This window comes from Budorcas taxicolor, chromosome 15 (assembly GCF_023091745.1).
Source record: "Budorcas taxicolor isolate Tak-1 chromosome 15, Takin1.1, whole genome shotgun sequence".
Classification (NCBI taxonomy): Eukaryota; Metazoa; Chordata; class Mammalia; order Artiodactyla; family Bovidae; genus Budorcas; species Budorcas taxicolor.
Genome location: NC_068924.1, coordinates 31583433 through 31609725, shown reverse-complemented (window position 1 = coordinate 31609725; position 26293 = coordinate 31583433). Strand labels below are relative to the sequence as shown.

The window sequence follows — 26293 nt, the reverse complement described above, 5'->3', positions numbered from 1 at the left end:
GGCTATGGTCCACGGAGTCACTGAAGTGACTTAGCACACATACATGCTACACTACAAATGAGATTTTTTTACTTATTCCCTATTCTATCCTCTCCTATCAGAAGAGAAAATAGCTTTCCTACCATTTTAGACAGCTCTAAACAAACTGTTTTGTCCCTCGGTGACATCTTCAGAAATATTTATCACCAAAGTACATGCTCCAGCCCCTTATGAGCAATCACTCAAACCCTGCTCACCCAGGCCCTCATCAATAACAGCTCTCGTTGAGAGGACTATCTGAGTATTATCTGCTCGTTTGTGGTAATCTGCTGAAGCCGTGTTCTTTTTAAGTCTCCATGGTGAGGGATGTTAATTACTTGGGTAACGATGGAAGATTAAATTAAGGGACTAATGAGCTTAGCATGAAAACACCAGGGCGAGCTGGCAAGCACTGAGCAAGCGAGAGGGCTGCTCTTCCCCACCCACGCAGGACGAGGTGGTTCTCTCATGATTCACGTGGTATTGATGGCTGTTCCACTGAACTGCCACCTCTGCTGAGGGAGTCTGCCCTAATCATGCACCTTTCCCAAAAGGCACAAGCAGGAGGGAGGGCTCAGAGGGAAGAGCAGCCCTATATGAATAAGACTAGAACAGAGCGAAGAAAGAAAAGGTGCTAAGAGATCAGCTCTTCATTAAGGTATCATAATTTCATGTGTGCGTGCATGCATAATTTCACGTGTGCATGCGTGTAAGTTGCTTCAGTCGTGATCTACTCTTTGCAACCCTATGAACTGCAGCCCACCAGGTTCCTCTGTCCATGGGATTCTCCAGGCAAGAATACAGGAGTGGCCTGCCAAGCCCTCCTCCAGGGGATCTTCCCAGTATATTACAAATACCTCAACATAAGCCACCACTACCATATCAGCTTGAAATATTTGGGACACACTATATCTTGACAGCATATTCACTTGCTCCAAAGATTTCCCCTAATGAGCCTGCATAAGGATGCCTGGTCAAGGAATGGGCATGATGCTTGAGAGATGGCCAAGGAAGAACATGGGGCTTAGAGTCTGAACTTTTGCTCTGTTGCTGACCAGACATGAGACCTTAAATAAACTGTTTGACTCCTCTAAACATGCATCTTCATATTAAAAAGAACGGAGCTAACAATAATATTTGCTTCATTGGGTAGTTATAAAGATTAAATTGATAACACATGGAAAAGTGAATTAAAATATGTAAAATTCCATTAAAATATCAGTCACAATTTTCATTACAAAAACGAAGACAGACCACTTAGCTACTTCCCAGAAAGCCATGAGTCTGTTTCTATGAAAAATGTATTAAGAAGCACACAGAAGGCCTATGGGGGTCCCTCAGCACCTTCTCGCCTAACATACAACAGATGCCAAATAAACATCTTTCAACGAACAAAAGGGATTTCCCTCCAATGTCTCCCATTCCTATAAAAGCATAAGGCCATAAATAAATGTCATTTACAGACCACGGTTTGGGGCAGACAGGAGCTCTGAGAGGCCTGTAACCTCCATTCTTTCTCTCCATTAAGTTGGAAGAGCCGGGTGAGATCACAGCAATGCTTCAACAATGTCCCAACGAAACAAAGGGAAGAAACCACGTCTCTTACCTGCCAAGGGGCATGGCACCAGCTCTCCTTCCAGGCGCATTTCGACATCTCCTCCACTGCAGGTGTCCCCAGAAATCTTCCGATAGCTGTCACCGACCCCCCCCCCCCCCCACAAAAGCAAGAAGTCAGAAACATCAAAGTACAGTCATGAAGGAACACGGACATTAGAGCTTATCTATTCATTTTCCTACAGAGCACAGAGGAGGATGTTGACTCACTCTGAACTGCTTCTGTCTGTAAAGCAATTAGGCAGCCCAACATTCTGAAGCATAGTCCTAGGTGGGTTTCACATATACTGTTGACCCGTGAGCAACTTGAACATTAGGGGCACTGACACCCCTCCAACAGGTAAAAATCTGCATAACTGCTCTCTCTCCCTCAAAATTAAAGGAATTCATACATAACTCACCCAAAGGTAGGAAACTCAAACAGTCTGAAGAGAATCGGGGCTAGAATCCTAGTTCTCTTGATTCTATGTATTGTGATCTCTAATCAACCACAAATATTTCCCCACCCTTAGTTAATTAAGATCTGTAAAATGAAAATATGGGTACTATATTTATTGATTAAAATCCACCTGTAAGTAGACATGTGCGTTTCAAATGTGTATTGTTCCAGAGTCAACCATATCTCTTTAACATGCCACTCTGAAGACATGCATTGACTGAAGTTTATGACTTAAGAAGCAACTGGAATTTCAGAGAAGCTTACAGACTTGCACTGTTTCCCCATGGCGGGTGGGTAGGGAGAAGAGTTTGCGAACATCACAATGTTAAATTTTGTGCTGGCTACCTGAAAGATGCTAATGTGGAATTCTGTCATTGACAGTATGAAAGGAACCCAGGTGGTCCCCGCCACTCTCCAGCCAAGCAGACCTGATGTGTCCTGGACGTGGCAGCTGTGACCTACCCTCTGGTTCTCCTGTAAGTAGAACCCACTGGACAAGGCACAGGAGGGGCGTATGAATTCCCAGAAAACTCTGGATCCGGAACACAAACCTCCAGTGACAAATCTTCACTCATCTTGAAGCCAAAGTCACTGAAAAGACAATCGGGGCTTGTCAAGGCCGTTGGTTTACACACTTCAGGTATTTAAACCCCTCCCTTGTGACATCTACTCTACTGCCCCACACCAGCTTTATAAATCACTTAGGGACTTCCCTGGCGATCTAGCGGTTAAGAATCCACCTTGCAAGGCAGGGGATGTGGGTTCGATCCCTGGTCAGGGAACTAGGATCCCACATGCCACAGTGCAACCAAGCCCTTGGGCCACAACTACCAAGTCTGAGCACTGCAACTAGAGAGAGAGCCTGCGTCCTGCAACAAAGATCGCGAATGTCACAACCAAGATCCAGCAATATACACCTGAATATACACATATTGCAGTTCCTTAATGTGTCCCTTTAACAAATACCCATTTTTTTACGCCCAGTACATTTCAAAAAAAAAACTTTATATCAGAGCCTTAATTGGAAAACCACTATCCATGCCATAAATAGACAAAAACGGGACAGATCATGATTTCCAAAACAAAATAATACTGTATTTTTTAGCTGGATCCAGTTCCCCACCCAAAGACTTTGTGCCTGCCCTCTTTCTTGTTAAAATGCATCAGCAAAGGTGAAAAGTTTGCTGCGTCTTAGCCAGTGGCACTTTCTCCTTGACACTATTGGGAGAATTAAAAGAGAAATTTAAAAGAATCGTCTTTTTTCTAAACTAAGGATTTGCTGTTATTTAAGAAGAAGGCAATGGCACCCCACTCCAGTACTCTTGCCTGGAAAATCCCATGGATGGAGGAGCCTGGTGGGCTGCAGTCCACAGGGTCGCTGAGAGTTGGACACGACTCAGTGACTTCACTTTCACTTTTCACTTTCATGCATTGGAGAAGGAAATGGCAACCCACTCCAGTGTTCTTGCCTGGAGAATCCCAGGGACGGGGGAGCCTGGTGGGCTGCCATCTATGGGGTCGCACAGAGTCGGACACGACTGAAGTGACTTAGCAACAGCAAGACCATGTCCACTTGTGACCTAAAATCATCCTGGCTTCCTCCTCACGTACTTTGACACTTAGTCCTTTAGTCCATGAGACTCCTGCTTGTGGGGACCGCATCTCTGCCACTCCCACCTGCTAGTCGGGTAAAGCCCTGGGGTAGGAAGCAGGAGTCCCAGGTGCAGTCTTGGCTCTGTCCTGTTACTGCCAATGCCTGAGCTGACAGCTCTGAAATGAGGCAGCTGTAATATGTACTTCCCGAGGTCTGGCCCAAACCATCAACTAGAAATCCAAAGGCATTTTCCAGGTTGGTGTGCTTTACCCATAAGGTTTCATTGACTCTATTACATGTAACAGCTACTATAGGGAAGGTATGACCAGGGATACAGGAGAGCGGTTAACGTGTACATCGCGCCACAGTCCACACCAAACCCTCAACACAGAATTACTCAGAAGGGAGGAGCTTTATTACTGTACCGAACAGGTCCCACTTGTTAAATCAGGCAAATTTTTACAGAGTGGCTGCTTTCAATCTTTTGGGGAACCAGGCAGAGCATTAATTACTCCAATAGCCAACTACCCTTCATAGGCAGTTTCTTCAAACTGTAGGTCATAAACTAGTGAGCCTGTGAAAGCACATTGGAGGGTCTGGACCTGCTCCCTCCCCTCCCCACAAAGAACAGAAGACTGCAAAACTCATCGCACTTGAAAGCAAGCCTTAGCTCACAAAACTTTTGTTTATATAGATGTGTGCCTGTGTCTACATACATAAATATGTATAGGTAAAGAGGCATACCATAAAATACACTGCTTACTAGGGACTGCGGTCAAGAGTTTGAAAACCTCTCTTACTGGCAACGTTGGGGAATATCAAGATGTAAAAGAAACTTCTGATGCTTTCAAACTGTGGTGCTAGAGAAAACTCTTGAGAGTTCCTTGGACAGCAAGGAGATCAAACCAGTCAATCCTACAGGAAATCAACCCTGAATATTCATTGGGAGGACTGATGCTGAAGCGGAAGCTCCAATACTTTGGTCACCTGATGCAAAAAGCCAGCCCACTGGAAAAGACCCTGATGCTGGAAAGATGGAGGGTAGGAGAAGAAGGGGACAGCAGAGGATAAGGTGGTTGGATGGCATCACCAACCCAATGGACATGAGTTTGAGCAAACTCTGGGAGATAGTAAAGGACAGGGAAGCCTGGCATGCTGCAGTCCATGGGGTCACAAAGAGGCAGACAGGACTGAGCGACTGAACAACAGCAACAGCAAATTACAGTCTCCTCTTCCCTATCAATAATCCCAGGAAAACACCCATTCCTCCTCCAAGGTAGCTACGTCTTTCCACCCCCCATTACAATTATTTGTGTGCATATTGTTTCTTCTACAGCCTCAGGCAATGCCTTAGATATTTTACTTAAGGACTAATGAATAAACAAATATACATATGGATGTATATTTACACACACAAATATATATATGTGCATGCACGCAAAGTTGCCTCAGTCATGTCTGACTCTTTGCAACCCCATGGACTGTAGTCCATCAGGCTCTCTATCCATGGGATTCTCCAGGCAAGAATACTGGAGTGGGCTGCCACGGGGTGGGTTCCATTTCCTGGGATGTTCCCGACCCAGGGATCGAACCCATGTCTCTGGTGTCTCCTGACTAGCACCATCTGGGAAGCACACAGACACACACACACACACAGACACACACACACAGACACACACACACACACACACGCACCCTTGTTTCAGATGAAGAAACAAATTTCCTTGAAAATAGGGCTCCTAAGGAAAAGGAGTTATCCACAATGGAACTTTCAGCATGTTCCTTCCTTGGCTTGTCCTCATGGAAATAAATCCCAGAGTAATCTATTCCTGCATAAATTACTGCAGCTTGCTCAGGGTCAAGGGGGATGGAAGGGTGGTCACACCTCCATCACATCACACCGCTGAAACAACCAAATGGAAAAACCAACATAAAAAGTGCCCAGCACAGCTCCTGGCTCGTAAGAGCTGCTTAATAAATACTTGTTTCCTGTGAGCCACTCCCTCTCTTCAGGGGAAGGCATACGCCCCAGCCTGTTGCCCACACTGCTGAGGGGCCAGAAGAGCACTCAGTCCCTGCAGTGGATGACAACCAACCATTCATAGTCCTCTCGGGTGCAGGAGCAGTTGGACACGACCACCGGCCGGTCGAAGTCTTCTCCGTTAAAGCACGTGGCGTGGGGGGTCCTCCGTTTGAAAACAGTCTTGTGCCCCAGCAGACACTCGTTGCCCCGCTCATCAGACGGGGACCACAGCTTGTAGTCATTCTCTGTGCAGGGGACCCCTGAGGAGGAGGAAACGCAGCATTATGGGGCACGCCCACGTGGGTTCCTGTCCCACCTGCCCCAGGCCCGGCCACCCACTTCCTGGGCCTCTCCCTGCCGCCCAGAGGGCGTTCTGACCCCCTTGCTGGCTGGCTCTGGGGCCAGGCAGCACCTGCCTCTAGTGTCCCCAGAAACACAGACATCCGCCTGAGAAAGCTGGGAGGGAGCAAGCCCCCCTGGCGCTCACAGTCTAAACTTCTGAAAGAGTTGAGCAGATTCTGCAGTTTCCTTTAGAACTAGGTCCCCAGAGGTGCTTGTCTCTGGGGAGGAAGGTCAAGGCTGGACTCCCGAGAGGTGGCATCACTGAGGAGTAGTGCTCCCTGTCAGATTCCCAAGACGGCATGGACGCATCTGTAGTGTGGCCCACGAGCAAGAGAATCCACTGTCACTGCTTGGAAGGTACAAGGCCTTCATGGAAGGAGGCGGAGAACTGGTCAGACAACCTGGACGGTCACTCCATCTACCCACATCCACGTAAAATCTAAAAAGAGTTGTTCCTACAAGAATTCCAAAGTACACCAGTCTATCCTAGTAGTTTATATCCTTTTTATACGTGTGTCTTTGGTTAGATTAAATGCTGCCTGAACAGATGAACTCCTGTCAACTTAACGCCATCCCAATCAGCAAGCATTTATTAAACCCTTACTGATAAGGCTATCAGGCCATCCAGCGGGTAGAAGATAAAGATGCACAGAGCAGGTTCTTATACCTAAAGACCTATGATCCAGTTGATAAGAGACGACACACAAAGCGTGGCAGATACAAATCTATAATCCAAGGTGTGAAGAGTACACATCCGTTCTGGACACAGAGAAGAGGGCGGAGGTCTGGCTGGGTTATTAGCAGCCAAGTGCATTGGGTCCTGATCCATGAAAAGGATTTCAACTAGCAGATATTGAATGGGTAACCCACAGAGCATTCCAGGCAGCTGGAATAACATCAGCCACGGCAGAGAAGGAGCAGAGCGCCAGGTTACATGGGGGCAAGAAGGAAGAAGGATGCTGCGGAGGTTTACTCTCCCTGCTCCCTTACTGGCAGGTCCTGGGCCTCGGCCAGCAGATGGAGACAAGATCCCAGACAGCTGTGAGAGGACCCTGCACCATTAGTAGAGTTTACCCACTGAATGTGCCAAACCGGAACTGCTAGTTTGGAAGAATGATTTTCAAGCATTTATTCATTTACCTGTTCAGCACACATACACCTAAACCCAGCCTGTGCCCATGACTGCACAGGAAACAAGGATACAGAGAATGCAAGGCCCTGTGAAGAAGTACCTGAGTAACTGCCTGTGAATCTCTCATTTACTGACTGCATGCGTGCTGTCTTCAACGGGTTACAGACCCTTCTGAGAATATCTAAGCTGATGCCAATCCAAAAACGAGGAGATCTATGTATGCGAACAGCTGATTGGCTTTGCTGCACAGTGGAAACTAACACAGCATTGTAAAGCAGCCGCACTCCAATTGCTAAGAAAGGAAAAGGTACTTCCATGAAAAGGGCCAAGGAGGCAGGGGCTTACCCAAGGCATTTGTGGCATTGACCTGGAGGATCAGCCAGCTGTGGATGTTCTCCTTGTTGGAGCCGAAGATGGTGAAGACTGTGCTCTTCTCGCCAGGCTCCGTGAGGAGCCCGTACACAAACACCGGCTTCTCCGAGAAGACGAACGTTTTCCAGGTCTCCCCTTCATTGGTGCTGTACCTGCCCAGATGTAAGAAGAGGATCTTTGCAGTTAAAGTCTGGGGCAAGAACTTGGTTTCCAGATAACAGTCACCTGCAGCAGGAACCGGGGCTCCTTGGGGGCAGCGGCTGATCCCAGGACAACGCCAGGGAAGTTTAAGGTTGTGCTAGAAAGCATGGAAATGCTCAGAGATTGATGCTGTCGATGCAAAAGGAAACAGGAGCCAGCTCCCCAGGGCTCCAACTGGCCAGGCTGGGACAATGTAAACTTAAAAAAAAAGAGAAATGATGGTAACAGATAATATACTGAATGAAAACAGGGCATGGGTCTGTACATGACAGAGAAAAAAGGGAAGAGAAGGGAAATTATTATATCATAGTACTACCTAATAATTGTTAAAAAAAAAAAACAACAATGACAGAATGAGAACAGTGACTGTGCTCTAACCCCATTGCAACAACCAAGTCAGACAAGATTATCTCTGGATGCCAAAAACACTGGGTGAAAGAATGTTAGGGACCAGAGCGTCCGCATGGTCTAAAGATACCAACTCACTCACCGCAAAGGAGGAAACGTAATTTACAGTGGATGAACGGAGTTACAACTCTTGCAAATTCAGCAGCACTCAAAGTGGGACAAGACAACCTGATGTCATGTACCTCTCAGACAAAGCACTGAGGATGACGCATCATCTGGGCAAGAGTCCGTGCAACTGGATGAATTGACAATGTGCAATATTCTATGTGACAACTGGCCTGGAACCTTCAAAACATCAAGGTTATCAAAAACCAAGCAAATAACTCAAGAGGCAGCGGACTTGTTATAGATTAAAAAGAGACTAAAGACAAATGTAAACCCTGACGGAACCCTAGATTAGAAAAAAAAAAGAAAAAATCAACAGCTACAAATAAGATAGGACAACTGAGAAAATATAACAGTCTATAAGTAATACTTATAGTAATGCCATCATCATTGGTATTGGACAGCATCACCAATTCAATGGACATGAACTTGGGCAAACTCCAGGAGATGGTGAAGGACAGGGAAGCCTGGCACGCTGCAGTCCTTTGGGTTACGAAGAGTCAGATACAACTCGGTGACTGAACAACAAAATAAGTCATCCTAAGTTCATGATCATTTTCTTGGGCATGATAACAGCATTCTGACTGTGTAGGAGAAGACTTTCATTTATTTAATATATGTGTATTGCGCTATGCAGGGGTACAATGTCTGCAACTATTTTTCAAATGATTTCCCCCAAAACGGAGGGATAGATGGATGGAAAGATGGCAGACAGGATAAACAGACAACAAAAGCAAAGCAAACAAAACATTAACAACTGGTGATTATTACACGAGGTATAAGTGAAGGTAACATGAGCACTTTTTTACACAACTTTTACAACTTTTCCCATAGTCTTAAAAATTAAAAGCTGGATGAAAGTGTGTCCTGAGAAAAGGCAGACTACATCAGAAAAAGTGTGCAAGCCCTCTTGGGGAAAAAAGCAGCACTGAATTCAATGTATTGATTTTAAATCAACTTTTGTATTATAGAGGAGGAGGAGGAGGAAAATGTGCCTGGTACTGGCTTCATCACCCAGCAAGCTGGTAAGATGCTCACCATAAGAAACCTCTCAACTGGAATGGGTTCAATTAGGGTCACAGAGTTCCTGGGCCTCTCCAAAATCCAATTTAAACACAGAGCTTTTCTTTCACTTTTCTCAAGTTTTTGAGATTTTACTTTTACTCAGGATCTTAATGCTTGATGTAAGTCTTTTTACGTCATTCAATTCAACACTTCCTCTTGAGATTACTAAAAGTGGTACTTCTGCAAGAAGGCTATGGGTTAAACCACGGTCATGGTGGGGGTGGGGTGGGGACAGGGCAGAGGGGATTGAGCGATCTCCTCTACAGATCTTCCTAAGAGGGGAAGTTCTCCTCCGGCTGACGTGCTTCTGGTTTAAGCTAACCTGCAGCAGATAAGGAGATAAGTTAACTTAGTCTCCTTCTTGGGACAGGGTGATGAGCTAAAGGCTTTCAAGCTCAGTCACATCTGACTCTTATCGACCCCAGGGGCAGCACCAGACTCCTCTGTCCATGAAATTTTCTAGGCTAGAATACTGGAGTGGGTCGCCATTTCCTACTCCAGGAGATCTTCCCAACCCAGGAATCGAACCTGTTTCTCCTATGTCTCCTGAATTGCAGGCAGATTCTTTACCACTGTGTCACCTGGGAAGCAAAGGCTCAGCAGCATCTTTAAAGCAACCTGAACCTGCACGATGGGAGCTATCCCTCTGCTCTGTGATCACAGAGGAAGTCCGTCTACTTGCACACCACGTAGGTAATTCTGTTGAATAATCCTCGAACCCAAGATAACCTCGGGAAATGAATCATCCCATTTCTTGAGAATATGTTTCTGACGACAACATATTACTGAGCCTAAAAGCAGGTGCTCAGATGAGAGCAGCTTTGTACTTAAGAATAAACTGCGCCTTTAGAAAACAGCGCTTTTCAGAATTTTGGAGAAAAGGCAGTCACATCATCAGCCCAACAGTTAAGGGATCATCTATTCTGGGCTGAATTCTGATCTCTGAAGGAGAACTTGTGTTGAAGTGAAAATGACAAGAACCTTGCAAGGAAACAAACCAAGACATCTTTATGTTCCTAATAGTTGTGGAAGAGGATGTAGGGCCTCGGGCCTTAGGAAGGGGGAATTCAAAACATTCAAATAAAATACAGACATAATCTCACGGCCAAAACTCTCAAAAAGATGAGACTATATACACAATGATGATGAAAATATAATACAACCAAGATACACTAAATAAGGGACGACGCAGGGCTAGAAACTCAAAACACAAATCTATGGTTCCACAGAAAGGTCCTGATGAGCTCAGACTTTTAAAGAACATATTCAAGATGAGAACAGTCATATAACCAAGGGCAAAAACTTAAAGAGCCGTAGCAATCTGCTGTAATTTTAGCTGTAATTCTTCACACTAGTAACCTGCAGGAACAGTGACCAAACAGCTCAAGCTCAAAATAAGCCAAAGATAATGCTTCAAATTACCAAAATAATTGGCAGATTAGTGGGCAGTGGGACATGGGTTGGTTTACCCAGGAAGTTCTAAAAAGAATCAGAATGGAATGGGATCATCCATCTGATGGTTAATGGTATAAACAGCAATGACAGAGAAAAGCAGAAGAGGTTAGTCAATTTCTATGTTGGGTTTATCTTTATTAAGGGGAATGATCTTCAAACTGGACAAAGCAGGAAAAAAAAGGAAGTTAAAGGAAAATGAATACGAAATAAAGCACATTTAAGGGAACTGAAAGATTTAAAGGAATGACTGCAAAGTTCCTTTTAATAATCTCTAAAAAGAACCACGAGAACAGATAAAAATCTCAAAACTAGATGAAAAAAAAGTAGTTTTATTTCCCTGAAGAAGAAAAAAGTGGTTTCAAGAATGGACTATGAAACAGCTGATTTGAGAGAACTCAGATACAAAGGAAGGTGGGGCTGGGAACACACATGGTTTCACACACAAGTCACAACAAACGAACCCTGTTTCTTCTTCTCGGGGCTAATTCTCGATTTGATAACAAGGTAATGATAAGGCATACTTTTCATAAGGATATTCGTGGCAGTGGGCTGAGGGGACAGTACTGGCTGGGGAGGGGCATGTGGATATTTTCTGGGGTGATGGAAAACTTCTGCATCTTGACATGCGACCTTCAGAATGGATGAAATGGTGTACTTAAGAGCATCTCATGGTGTGTAAAGGATATCTCAATTAAAAACATAATTTAGTAGGAGCTACCAGCTTGAGAAGACTGTCAAAGTGTAAAAACAGTCTTAGAGTTTTATTAACAGAAATCAAGTCTCTAGGATCATGTGGGGATCAATGGCAATGGGATGTGTGTTTCAGGCTGCTGGAGGCAGATTGGGCCCCCTCACCTTAAAGCCCTGACAGTGTGAGAAGGACCCAAGGGAGAACCTAGAGGGTGCAGATTCAGGATCCTACAGCACTGGAGGGAAGGAACTGGGGCTGTCTGCTGTGGATGGGAGATGCTCTCCGGAGAACAGGGAGGGGTCCTCAAGCATCTGAAAGGCTTTCAGCAAAAGAGGAAATACCTGTTGGGTGCATCTCCTGGAAGCAGACCTGAGCCCAATGCATAGAAATAGGAGTGGGGAAGATTTAGGCTCTCTCTGACCTGAGAACTTCCACTCATAAGGGAACGGAAAAATAAATAGAATGCATGAACAACAAATTGTCCCAAGGTGAAACAGAAGCTTTTTATTTTTCAATTTGGCGAAGTCTCCATCACTAGAATTATTCAAGCAAAGGCTGGGTGATCATCCATCACTGATGACAGGCAATTCTTGCAATGGATGGAGGAAGATGGAACTAGAGGATGTAATGTTGCCAGATTCCTGCTGCCTATCTCCCTGTGGACATCCCACAGCCACGTCAGTTCACCCTGTCCAAATCTGCACTCATCCCCTGGTCCTTCCGGCCGACTCCTTCTCCTCTGCTTTTCTGTGATGATGTGTGGTCATCTTGACCTGTCACCCGCCCAGCCCCTGCAAACTGCTGTCTGGTCAAAAAGCAACTCCTACAGACTTAGCCCTGAAAACGCTTGGTCCCTATCTAAGCAACATCTCTCACCTCCAGTCTTGGTCCTTTGAAAATTCATGCTCCTGGGTTTCCCTGGTGGCTCAATGCTAAAGAATCCATCTATCAGTGCAGGGGACATGGGTTCGATCCCTGGTCTGAGAATATCCCACATGCCTCGGAGCAACTAAGCCCATGAGCCACAACTGTTGAGCCTGTGCTCTAGAGCTCGGGAGCCACAACTACTGAGCCCTTGAGCTCTAGAGCCCATGCTCCTCAATGAAAGAAGCCACAGCAATGAGAAGCCCAGGCACTGCAATTAGAAAGTAGCTCCTGCTCACCCCAGCTAGAGGAAAGCCTGTGCAATAACAAAGACCCAGCATGGCCAAAAATAAATAATAAACAAAAAATTTAAAATATTTCTGCACCTCAACATTGCCAGAGCCATCTTTCTTAACAAGCCATGTCATTCTCCTATTTTAAACCCTTGAAGGGGATGCCATCACTTCAAAAGCAAAGTCCAGTCTCCCTGGTAAAGCACATAAAAGTCCTGGGGGGCCCTGGCCCCTTCTCACACACCCACCTCAGGCCTCAGTCCTCACACCTCCACCCTGAGATCTACATTCTATCAACACTAAAGGCTTGCACCTTCCACTGATTCACGTTGGTCTCCTCTCCCCTAAAGCTCTTTCTGACCCTGGGACAGTACCCCAGCAATGTTATTTGTCCTTTAAGTCTCAGCCCAAGGCTCCTCTCCTCCCAGAAGCCTGCCTGGCCCTCCTTCTGTGGTTTCCCCTAGGACCCCGTGCTCCCCTCTGCTTTATACCTGTAACCCAGCAAGACCCCATGATGCCTCTCTCAGGCAAACCCCTCCCCAGGTTCTCTGCTGCAGCTCCTTTCTGAAATACCTAGATAAGAGTATCTGATGCACATTTCTTGAGCTGTTTTACAGATGCTAAAACTACCACCAAATGGAAGATGTTAATGACTTGATAACAATGAGCGTAGCTACTGGAGCCTAAGGATGGATAATGCGAAAACCCTGTGACACCACACTGTTACCTCAATATCAAGCAGAGAACTTTGCAGGGCTGGTGTGTGTGTGTGTGTGTCTGTGTGTGTGTGTCTGTGTGTGTTCTCAGTTATGTCTGACTCTTTCAACCCTATAGACTATAGCCCAGCAAGCTCCTCTGTCCATGCAATTCTCCAGGCAAGAATCCTGGAGTGGGCTGCCATTTCCTGATCCAGGGATCAAACCCGCATCTCTTCTCCCCTGCATTGGCAGGCAGATTCTTAACCACTAATGCCGCCCGGAAAGCCTCATCTGGTCTTCACGCACTGCTACTTGGATAACCAACAAGGACCTACTTACTGTATAGTACAGGGAACTCTTCTCAATGTTATGTGGCAGCCTGGATGGGAAAAGACTTTGGGGGAGAAAGGAATATATATGGCTAAGTCCCTTCATTGTCCACCTGAAACTATCACAAAATTGTTAATCAGCTATACTCCTGTACAAAATAAAAAATTAAAACAAAAAAAAAATGCTCTCCTGAAACCCATCAGGGAGCTCAAGCTTTTTGAGCACTAGTTGTCCTGGACTCCTTGTCTGAGGCCTTACGATAAATGCTGCTCTTTTCTTCACCACAACCCAACGTCAGTAGATGGGTGAGCGGACCCAAGTTCGGTGCAGTAACATACCTACTTATTTAATGACCTGATTTTTCAGTATCTTCTATGACAGCTACCATTTATCAGGAATAAGACTTCTTACTCACTTTTCTGCCCCTGGCACACAGAAGGGCATTAATTAATATTTTATGTTAAAGGAAATTAAATGAACAGCATTGTATATAAATATATATTTTTTAACCCCATTTGTCAGTTTCTCAATAGTTAAAGACTGATAAGAACACCTCCTCCTTTATAACTCAAGGGCTGAAAAAATCACATGGGGGTGAAAATGAAGTGGGGGTGACTCTCAACCATCGAAGTTACTATGAGATCAGGTTCTACAACCAAACAAACCGGTTACCTGCCACCTCCCACATTCTGGAACTGTGAGGCTGCTTCCAGAACTCAGGTCTAGAAAAGACAGCTGCTCTGCTGGGCGGAGTCTTTGCAGTGGCTTTTCAGGACTCACAGAGGGAAACCCTACGAAATCTGAAATCTCCTATGAGGAAAGAGGCTTTGGGGAACATCCAAGGTATTATTAGTAACTATTAATAATATCCTTATGCTGATAGGCAAAGCACCGGGAAGAAACAAAACTGATTGTGTCCCTCTAGATCAGACTGTCAAGCTAGGGTTTGGGTTTGGTTTTGGTCAGAGTGTAAAAACACAACATCCCCCCTCTCTGAAGAACACTGATTCTACACAAGAAGACCTGCAAACCCCTGAGCAGGTTCACGATGACAGCATGCTGAATGAAGGGTTAAGTGACTCCCAGAAGTAGTTCTTATTTACTCATTTCAGACATGCAGGAGCAAAAACAAACTGTTCCTCTTCTTACTCTCAATTTCAATTAACAACAACAAAGAAAACAGCCTCAGTGGAGAATCTCAGCAGAAGCTGAAACAAGTAACTATAAACTCTTAGTTAGCTGTGCTAATTAGGGAGAGAAAGACATGAATAATTAAAAAAAAAAAAAAAAACCAACCTAAACTTAATTCTTACATTAAGCAAGGTTCCAACTTCTGTTCCACGAAACCTCTTACTAGAATTAGATGTTACCCCTTACTCGCTAAGGTTGGGTAAGCTTTGCGTCAGAAAGCTTGTCCCCCAGTCTCTCCCTCCAGCTGGTTCAGAAACATCTCGGAGCCACAGTGGGGCTGGCGGGTTCCCAAAGGATGTCTTGCTAACCTCTGTATCCTCTCTTCCTAGAACAATAACTGGCTTCTCATGGATATTCAACAAATGTTTGTGCAATTGACCTAAAATGATGCCTAACAGAAACATGTTCAATTTCTGTCCAGCGTGAATCTGAACTCCTGACAGTCACATTCTCACCAGGTTGCACACATCTGGGGGGCCCCCGCCATGCACATTTGCGTTCCAGGGATTGCCATTAACCACAGAACACCAGAGAACTGCCCCCGACCCCCAGGGCTTTGTAAGACTGTTATGCTACCCCACCCCTTCCAGTTTTATTAACCAGGAAAAAAATTAAGCAGTGCTGGAACACGAAGTGTGCATGACCTATTTATCGAACAATCAAACATTTACTAAGTGCCTGCTAGCCTGCATAGAATAGAAATCCTTGTCTACAAAGACCGTGTTAATGAGTTGAGGAATTCAGGCATATGATGAAAAGGTAACTAACAAATGGAGGCAGTATGTGCTGAATGCCCAATCAACGAGACAGCTGCCGATAAACGGCACGAGACGCGAAGGAGGGAGCCCAGGCCTCGGCTGGGGACAACAGCCTTAGAAGGGTCTGAAGCCCTAGACCAGCAACACAAGTCCAGTTGAGTCAGAAGGAGCCTCCACTCACGTGGTTTAAAGATCTGAACTAATTACAATAGGACTTTCTGCTTCTCTTCTGATGAGGCTGATAGCACACAGGTCAAAAGCAGAGCAGCAGGAGAAGCAAGGGGAAAAAAAAAACTGTGAGCAAAATACAAATGCCAGGTGGCTGCACTATACAGGTTTTGGCCCAGCTCAGACTGATATCTGGGACACGCGCACCTGTCAATAGGAGGCCTGAACATATTTTCAATTTGCAAACGCATTATTTGAATCACACCTACAGACACCTCCAAATGAGCTGAGCAAATAAAGGAACACTAGAGAGCCCATCTCCCACGTGTCTACGACCCCAGAGTCGTTCAACGTCGGCGGAGGGCCCTGTGACCTTCTGGCAGCAGGTCTCATTTCCTGATCGTGTTTTGCTGCAGCTCGCTAGCAATGACTCTGCATTCCCTGAGCACATATGCGCCGACAGATGGTGTAAGAGGATCAGAATCACGTTAACTGCTTCAGAAAAGCTAGTTTGGAATGCAAATATAGTCTGGAGGAGAGTTAAACAAGGGAAAATCAGGAAGTGTGTCTCTGCAGGCTGACTGCCACACACAGAATGAAATGTATTCCCAGGCAGTCAAACTACCACGGAAGTCCCCTACCACACTCCTCCCAGAGTGTCCTGGATGTCACATTGTGTATTTAAGTATCTTAGCACTAGAGGATGGACTCCCTGAGAGTGGAGGAAAACATCCTATTTCTCTTTAGACACACGTCACCCATCACCATAAGTGCTTGAGAAATGTGTGAGATGGGAATTAATAAATTAATGGATAAACAGAGACTTCCCTGGCGGTCCAGTGATTAAGACTCCATGCTCCCAATGCAGGAGGCATGGGTTTGATCCCTGGTCAGGAAACTCAGATCTTGCATGCCACATGGCATGGCCAAAAGGAAAAAAAAAATACAAGTTACAGAAAAATTAATGGATAGATACATGATGACATGAATGTGGGAAGCAGGTGCCCTCTGACTGTCCTCCTCTTTACAAACATCAACCTGAACGTGGACACAGCATGCTGCATACAAAGAGGGCTGCTTCTGGCTCCTGGCTCTAAGGCAGCCTCTGACCAGCACTGCACGGACCAGAGAGCAGCCGGGTGAACGGCAGAATGCCAGGACTTTGTTTCTCACTGTTTCTTGGAGGCCAGTCTGCTCAGCACAAGTCCCACTACCCACAAGGGAAAGAAACCAGCTGTTAAGATCTCTTTTTTCAAACCACCCACCTCTCTGTCTTGCTGCTGATCCTGTTTCTAAAAGGAGTAAAGAAAAAGAAGACTTTCTTCCTTGCATTAAATGAGATGATTATAGAAGCCCTCTCCTCCTCCTCTTGCAACCTGTCTCATGAATTCAGCCCCATAACAAGAAGAAGTGAGAGCTAGTCTGCCCCCAGCCTAATGTTGACAAAATCAACCTTTGTCACAACTCGGACAAAAGTAATGAAAGAACTGGTTCTGATAATATCAGATTCAAGAAGGCAGAAGTTACTAACTCTTGACATTTTTAATTTTCAGAGGAATGTACTGCAAAGAATACAGAATGTAATTTAAAGACGTGAATGCTAGTCTTGCCCGTTAGGAACAAAGTGGTACTTTGAGCAAGGTACTTTACTTTCTGAGCCTCTGTTTTCTCATCTATAAAATGAAGCCACTAACCCCAAATGTCCTTTCCAGTCTAGCTGTAAAAACCCCAGAACCAAAGGTTATCATAGTAAAAGTCACCTGGTTATCAAATAACACACATTCCTGAAATTATTACTCAAGTACTATTATTATTATTATTCATTCTATGAATAACTGTGTCACACACAAAGCTAAGAAAGACAAACTGAAGAGCCTCCAGTTAACTTTTTAGTCATTATAAATTTATATTTTATAATATAGAGTTGTACTTTTTCAAATCAATAAAATTATTTCTTTTGTTCCTCTCTGAGAGAGGAAAGGCAGATTTTCAGTCCCATTTTATAAACAAGAAAAGTTTAAATAATTTCCTTAGTCATAAATTTTGCGATCTATAACCTAGTGAAACAAATATTCCACATATAATCACAGAGTTAAATTTCTGGAAGAACAGTATGATGTTAAAAAGCTTCATCAAAAAATACAGAAATTAATCATACTAAGGGAAGAAACTGACTATGCCAAAGCCTTTGACTTGTTTATTATTGTTTATTGTGTGGATCACAATAAACTGTGGAAAATTCTGAAAGAGATGGGAATACCAGACTACCTGACTTTGCCTCTTGAGAAACCTATATGCAGGTCAGGAAGCAACAGTTAGAACTGACATGGAACAACAGACTGGGTCCAAATAGGAAAAGGAGTACGTCAAGGCTGTATATTGTCACCCTGCTTATTTAACTTCTATGCAGAGTACATCATGAAAAACGCTGGGCTGGAAGAAGCACAAGCTGGAATCAAGATTGATGGGAGAAGTATTAATAACCTCAGATATGCAGATGACACCACCCTTATGGCAGAAAGTGAAGAGGAACTAAACAGCCTCTTGATGAAAGTGAAAGAGGAAAGTGAAAAAGTTGGCCTAAAGCTCAACATTCAGAAAACTAAGATCATGGCATCTGATCCCATCACTTCATGGGAAATAGATAGGGAAACAGTGGAACAGTGGCTAACTTTATTTTTGGGGGCTCCAAAATCACTGTGGATGGTGATTGCAGTCATGAAATTAAAAGACGCTTACTCCTTAGAAGGAAAGTTATGACCAACCTAGATGGCATATTCAAAAGCAGAGACATTACTTTGCCTACAAAGGTCCATCTAGTCAAGGCTATGGTTTTTCCAGTGGTCATGTATGGATGTGAGAGTTGGACTGTGAAGAAAGCTGAGTGCCGAAGAATTGATGCTTTTGAACTGTGGTGTTGGAGAAGACTCTTGAGGGTCCTTTGGACTGCATGCAGATCCAACCAGTCCATTCTAAAGGAGATCAGTCCTGGGTGTTCATTGGAGGGACTGATGTTGAAGCTGAAACTCCAGCACTTTGGCCACTTCATGCAAAGAGTTGACTCATTGGAAAAGACCCTGATGCTGGGAGGGATTGGGGGCAGGAGAAGAAGGGGGATGACAGAGGATGAGAGGGCTGGATGGCATCACCGACTCGATGAACATGAGTTTAAGTGAACTCTGGGAGTTGGTGATGGAGAGGCAGGCCTGGCGTGCTGTGATTCATGGCGCAAAGAGTTGGACACGACTGAGCGACTGAACTGAACTGAACTGAAGTAAGCCAAGAGAGAAAGATAAATATTGTATGATATCACTTATACCTAGAATCTAAAAATGATACCAATGAACTTATTTGCAAGACAGAAACTGACTCACAGACACAGAAAACAAATTTATGGTTCCCAAAGCAGAAGCAGGGAAAAATTAGGACTTTGGGATTAAAATACACACACTACTTTGCATAAAATAAACAACAAGGACCTATGGCATAGCACAGGCAACTATATAGTAAGTCCCCTACATACAAACCTTCAAGTTGTGAACTTCCAAAGATGTGAAAATGCACGTGGTTCCAGCAAGGAACCAGAACCTGAGCCATCAACGTCAGGCATGAATGAAATTGCAGCTTGCCTTCCATCTCCTATTTCTGATGATCCTTCAGCTCCACCACCTCCCACCTCCTCTCCCTCCTCCAGTTGGTAACTCCTCTTGCCTGTTCACCCGATGCCAGCCCCTGTATGCCAGCTGTTGTACAGTACTACTGTACTTTTCAAAGTACTAAACTGTAAGACTTAAAATGTTTTCTTCATTTTTGTGTTTGCTTTCTCTGCATTACTTTTAGGAAAAGTGTTACAGACCTGTTATAATACAGTGCTATACAGACGACTGTGTTAGTTGGGTATACCGAGGCTAGCTTTGCTGGACTTAAGAAGAAACTGCTCTCAGAACATGCAACTAGTTCGTATCTAGGGGCCTTACTGTGCTCACTATTTTATAATAACCCGTAACAGAAGAGAATATAAAAAAGAATATACAGAGATTTATATATCTGTATATATGTATAACTGACCACTCTGCTGTACACCTGAAACTAACACAACACTGTAAATCAATCAACTGTATTTCAATAACTTTTTTTTAAGGCTCCATGGAGACACTTACTTCAGCTCGTTGGTTTCCATGCCCTGGGCAATGGCCATGATGATGCCGCCATGGTCCCCCCATGTGTAGTAGTGAGGTCCGGGCAGAGCCTGGAGGGAGACACAGACAGACAAGTGCTCATGCCACTGCGAGGGAGGCGGCCAGGAAGGAACAGTGCACACCTCACACACATTCACAGGCACAGGCACACACAAGGCAGGGATGCCACCACCTGAATACAAATTTCCATTCCCAGAGCACTTCACATCCATTATCTCACCTGCTGCACACAGCCCCAGGCAGGAACAGAGCAAGTACTCACATCCCGATTTTTAAATTTCATTTATATATACCCAGCTGCACTGCATCTCCGTTGTTGCACATGGGCTTTCTCTAGTTGCAGTGAGCAGCAGGGTCACTCTCTAGTTGTGGTGGACAGGCTTAAGCTGCCCCAAGGCATATGGAATCTTCCCGGACCAGGGATGGAACCTGGGTCCCCTGCATTGGATGGTGGATTCTTAACCAGTAGACCATCAGAGAAGTCCCCAATTTTTTTTTTTTTTTTGCCAAATGAAAAAAACTAGAGTTTCTATTAAAAGTGGCAGACTATAAACAGCAAAGGTAGGAATCAAACTCAAATCTCTGAGCTTCACCAGCTGTGATTAAAAGGTAACCAACCAGGGACTTCTCTGGTAGTCCAGTGGTTACGGATCTGCCTTCCAGCACAGAGGACACAGGTTTGATCCCTGATCAGGGAGCTAAGATCCTACATGCTGAGGGGCAACTAAGCCCATGTGCCCCAACTACTGAGCCTGCACACTCTAGAGCCTGTGCACCTCAGTGAGACCCAGCACAGGCCCCCAAAAAACAAACAAGTAACCAACTGGAATTCTGGGTCTACTGTGACAGAATAAGCCCACTACAGCCCACCTTTCCTACTAATTACAAATAGAAACCTTTGGACAAAACACACACAGCTACCTGAGGATGCTGTCAAGTAAACAGAATCAGGCAGCTTGTGAAGGGGCCTAAAAACCTGGAGAAGCTACCCAAACGACTGAGGCTTCCTGGTACACCTTTACCCTGAGGGAATGCCCCAGCCTCGGATACCGCAATCCCAGGCAGGTGGCTAAAGTTTTATAGAAATTTTCTGCTTAAGGAGACAGGAAAATAAGCTCCTGCAATTTTCCTACAGAAAAATGTAGATGGAATCCCAGAAAGGGGATTTTGAGGAAGTAAACACTCTAATTCTGTGTATAGACTCAGACAGATTTCAGCTTGACCCCTAAGCTGTATGTGTGTGGAACAGACCCAAACCAGCACAGAAAAGACTCAGCAACCTGAACCGAGGGTTTCCACAGAATGCAAGATGGAACTTACAGTCCGCATCTGAACAGATTCATTACGTGCTAAAACAGAAATTGCCACATCCTCCAGAAGATTTCATTTCATGTCCTGGATACTATCCAAAAATCACTCAACATACATACAGCTCAGGAAAATGTCTCCAATCCTCCAGGGAAAAGACAATCAATGGGTGCCAAGCTCAAGACAATCCAAAGGTTGGAATTGCCAAATGCTATAAAAACAGTCATAACTGTGTTTCACAATGTAAAGGAAAACACACCTGAAATGAGCAAAAGACAAGAATTCTTCCCAGAGAAGTGAAAACTACTTAAAAAAAAAAAAAAAAGGAAAGAATTCTAGAACAGGAAAATGAAATGTTTGAAATAGGAAAGTCACTGACGGGCTCAATGACAGAACAGAAATGACAAAGGAATTAGTGAATTTAAACGTGAATATACAGGAGTAAAAATGATCTATTCTAAAGAACGTACAGAATAAAAGACTTAAAAGAGAAAAGCCCCAAAGACTCATGGGACAAAGGGCCTAATAATTGGAGGCCATGATGAACAGGAGAAAGGAACTGAAGCAGAAAAAATATTTGAAAAAAATAACGGCTGAAAATTTCCCAAATTTGATGAAAGAGATAAATCTGTATATTCAAGATAAGTGTCCCCCAAAACACTAAGCACAAAGAAAATTATACCTAGAAACATTATAATAAAACTGTCGAAAACCAAAGATAAAACAATATCAAAGTATCTTAAGAAAAATGACATGATACATACATGAAAATGATAACCAATGAGTATAGATTTCGCATCAGAAGACAGTACATCTTCAAAGCACAGACGCACCTCGGAGATACTATAGGTTCAGTTCCAGACCACCACAAAGACACAAACCACCATGAAGCAAATCACATAGTTTTCTGGTTTCTCAGTGCTTATTAAAGTTATGTTTGCAATAACCTACACTCTAGTAAGTGTACAATAGCATTATGTATAAATAATACTTTAATTTTAAAATGTTTTATTGCTCAATGGAGTAGAACAGAAAGCCTTAAAATAGACTCACACATATATGGCCAATTGATTTTCAAACAAGCACCAAGGCAATTCAGTGGAAGAAAGAGAAGTATTTCCAACAGGGGATACTGGACCAACTGAATGTCTATAAGGATAAAGGAGTATCAACCCTTCTCTCATACCAGATACACAAATTAACTCAAAATAGATTATAAACCTAAACCCTAAAACTATAAAACCTGCAAAAGAATAAATAAGGGACAATCTCTGCAACCGTGGAAAGGACAAACATCTCTCAGAACAACAAAGAGCATAAAACACTGAAGAAAAGAGCTGATAAATTAGACTTCATCAAAAGTAAAAACATCTACTCTTCAAAAGACACCATGAAGAAAATTTTAAAAAAAACAAGCCACAGGCTGAGAAAATATTTATAACACACAGAAAAAGACTTAAATCCAGAATATTTTTTTTTTCCAGAAAAACCTCTTACAGCTCAATAAGACAACCTAATTTTTTAAAACAGGTAAAATATCTGAACAGACACTTCAAAAAAGAAGATTTTTAAATGGCCAATGAGCACATGAAGTTCAACATCATTAGTCAAAGAAATGCCAATTAAAACTACAATGAGATATCAAATGCACTTATTAAAATGTGTAAAATTTAAAATGCCTTATCAAGTGTTGGCAAGCATCTGAAGCAATCAGAGCTCACACACTGCTGGTGGAAATGTGAAATGGTACATCCACTTTGGAATACAATTTGATAATTCCTTTAAAAGTTAGACATATACCAATTAGGTTGCCCACTCTTTCCTTCCTGCAGTATCTACCCAAGAGAAATTAAATATATATGTCCACCTAAAAACCATGTAATTAAATGCTTGTAACAACTACACTGTAATCAGTAGAAACGAGAACGTTCATCAACTGACCAATGGATAAAGAAATTGTGGAATATCCCCACAATGGGATACTAACCAACAATAAAAAAGGAAAGAACTGCTGATAAATGAAACAACATAAAAGAACCCCAAAATCCTCACAATGAGAGCTAGCAGCCAGGCCAAAAGACTGCACAGTGTATGAGTCCATTTACACAGAATTCTAGAAAATGTTAATAATCTGGAGGGATGAGGGTAGAGAGAGGGATGAATTGCAAAGGAGACAAAAAGATACTTGGGTGGGGCGATGAAGCGGTCTTAATCGTGGTGTGTTGGTGAAGAGGTAGTGAGGGTGATCAATTCTGATCAAACTGTATACTTCAAATACGTGCAGTTTATTGTACCTCTATATACCTCAATAAAGTTGTTGTTGTTGTTGTTTAAGGACCTCTATGAATCTGAGGATTTGCCCACCTAATTAGTAGTACGAATAGAAGGGGAACAAGAATTCTAGTCATCAGTTTTCTAGGCAGCATCTGTCAACTGCATCCCATTTCTTCATCGCGGGCCACCATCGCTCCCCTTCACACAGTCGAGACTGCCCTCTTAAGAGAAGGCTGCCCATGGGGACTCAGATTCCCACTCACACAGACACTCTCAATCTTTTCATCCCCTCGTTAGTTCTCTGCTAGTTCCAAAACTGTGGTCCCTGTGGGATGGCCACCTCTTGGCTGGTGGGGAGCGTGCCCAGCGGAAGGCACTGACAGCTGCCCCCACGTCAGCCGGACAACCCCACTTCCCTGCAGGAGCAGCGAGACACCACTTTCTCCGCAGAAGGAAATCACTTGCAGATGTTCAAATTCCAAATTACACCAACATCAGAAGGTACAAACCAACCACAAGCCTATTCGCAGAGGAAAGAACACCCAATTTCAAAAGGAATGTCGGCTCCAGGGAAGAGGAAAACCACTGCTTAATCGTTCCCATGGGGGCGGGACGAGGATGCCCCCAAAATTCCAAACTGTTCACACATTTTTGACTACTCTGGACTTAACAGTCTCCTTCATCCAAATACAGAATGATGTTCTCTACCATGCTGTAGAGCTGTATCTCTGTCTCTCTTTCTCCCTCCCTCTTTCTCTCTCACACACACACATACGATGTCTGGGTCCTACATGCCTCAGCTGGAGGAATGGCGAACCCTACCCCAAATGAGATAAGGTACATGACGGGCCTCTGTAGACTGCAAAGACCCAGATAAATGTTGGGCTTGACTACTGCTTCACGTACAGAGTATTTCTCTATGAAAGTGCACAAGTCGCATTCCCAGGAAGGGCACCGTGAGGATGGGAGCTGCCTGCTGGCTCTGCTGACAACCCCTCAGCCCTCCCGAGGTCACGCCCGGCTGGCAGGGGATCTGGGGGGTTCTATCCCCGCAGCTCCCCACAGGCACAGCAGAGCGTCGCTGACAGCAGCACCTACAGAACGAGACCAGATGCCTGTCTCCCTGGTGAGGGGAGAAAACACTTCTTTGTTTTACAAGTTTGGAAATTCTCTACTGTCCAAGGCTGAGTTAGCATTTTGGGACTAGAGTACTAGCCCTTCAGAACCGGTATAATTGATTCCTGAGGACCCAAATTTAGTCACACGAACTTAAGGCAGACACAGCTTCCCTCCACAGCACAGAATGTGCCATAGCACAGAATGAGATGAAGGACCCAGTGATGGGGGGACGGGCTTGACTTAAACCTTCAATAGCACGCAAAGAAAAGTCAGTGACTAGTTCAGACATGATACCACTACATTACAATTTGCTGATGGATTCAGCAAACCCTTACTGAGCACCCAGTGTCCATACTAGACACTGTTAGTCCCAGAGGTAAAGAAGTGACAAAACAGACACCACTTTATCCTCGTGGAACTTGTCATTTTGGAATGTTTACACAAATTAACAGTTGTTGTTTTATTAAGTCTGTTTTTGATTCAAAGTGACATTTGTAGCAAAATCACAAGCCCACATTATGGAGTGTGATAACAAATCAGTGCAGCTGACCCTGTGTGTGGCTCCTGGTATCTCTCTGAATTTCATAACCACACTTGGCTCTGTGGGCTCCCCCCCACAGGCCATGTGTGTCCCTGACACATTAAGACAAGAACAGGGGTGTGGGATGAGGGAGCTGACCTCTCGCCACCGGGCTCCAGCACTGCTGGAGATATATACGTTGGTCTTGCTCGCCAGGTTCTTTCCCACCGAACCTAAAATGCAAGAAGAGCAATTATTCCTAAGGTCAAGAATACGTCAGTTTATCACCTGGCCCAACCAGAACGGCTGAGTCCTCTAACAACAAGGACATCTCAGGACCACGAACAGCCAGGGCTGCCCTAGGTGGCAAGGGTCCTTGTGTACGCGGCTGCACATAAGCCAGCAGCTAAACCCATCAGTGACGACAGGCAGTCAACTCACCGGTGGCAATGATGAGCCCGGGCGCCGACTCCTTGGACAGGATGGGCATCCTCCGAAGCTGGAGGCTCAGCAGCTGGCTGAGCCGCTGGGCCAGGTGCAGGGAGCAGCCCTGGGAGAGCTGCAACACAAGTTCAGCTGCTGTCATCGCATGACATGCCCCCCAGTCTCCCTCTAAAGGCCGAGGCTTCCTGTGCCCACACTGCAGCTGGCACAAAGCAAGGAGACTTGGCCCCAAGGAGACCAGAGCCACAGCAAGGCTGTCCCCACCCTCGCCCCAGATGGACATGAGCATCTGAACCATGTAAACACCACTCGTGGGAGAAAAGAAAAAGACACTAAGGAAAAAAAATTCCTTCTGAGACTCTAAGAGAAGAGCAGTTAGAAATCAGAGCTATATATAAACAGGTAATCTCAGTTCAGTTCAGTCGCTCAGTCGTGTCCAACTCTTTGAGACCCCATGGACTGCAGCATGCCAGGCCTCCCTGTCCATCATCAACCCACAAGGAACTATTGTATGGCATGGAGAACTATACTCAGTGCCAAAAAGGGAAAAGAATCTAAAAGAGTATATGCAGGTATATATCTACATATGTATGTATGACTGAATCACTTTGCTGCACGCCCGAAACTAACACAACATTGTAAATCAACTATAATTCAATGAAAATTTT

At 44.4% G+C, this 26293-nt stretch overlaps 1 protein-coding gene across 1 annotated transcript in view; it reads right to left on the bottom strand.

The window, feature by feature from the left end:
- The window catches only part of SORL1 (sortilin related receptor 1), a 162350-nt gene that overhangs the window by 71603 nt on the left and 64454 nt on the right, over positions 1–26293 (bottom strand). The window contains exons 10-16 of the mRNA XM_052652557.1: positions 25623–25740; positions 25341–25414; positions 19922–20010; positions 7508–7686; positions 5762–5948; positions 2534–2662; positions 1625–1710 (exon numbers count right to left, since the gene is read on the bottom strand). Of these exons, the coding sequence (XP_052508517.1) occupies positions 1625–1710; positions 2534–2662; positions 5762–5948; positions 7508–7686; positions 19922–20010; positions 25341–25414; positions 25623–25740 (862 nt within the window). The remainder of the gene's footprint in view (positions 1–1624; positions 1711–2533; positions 2663–5761; positions 5949–7507; positions 7687–19921; positions 20011–25340; positions 25415–25622; positions 25741–26293) is intronic.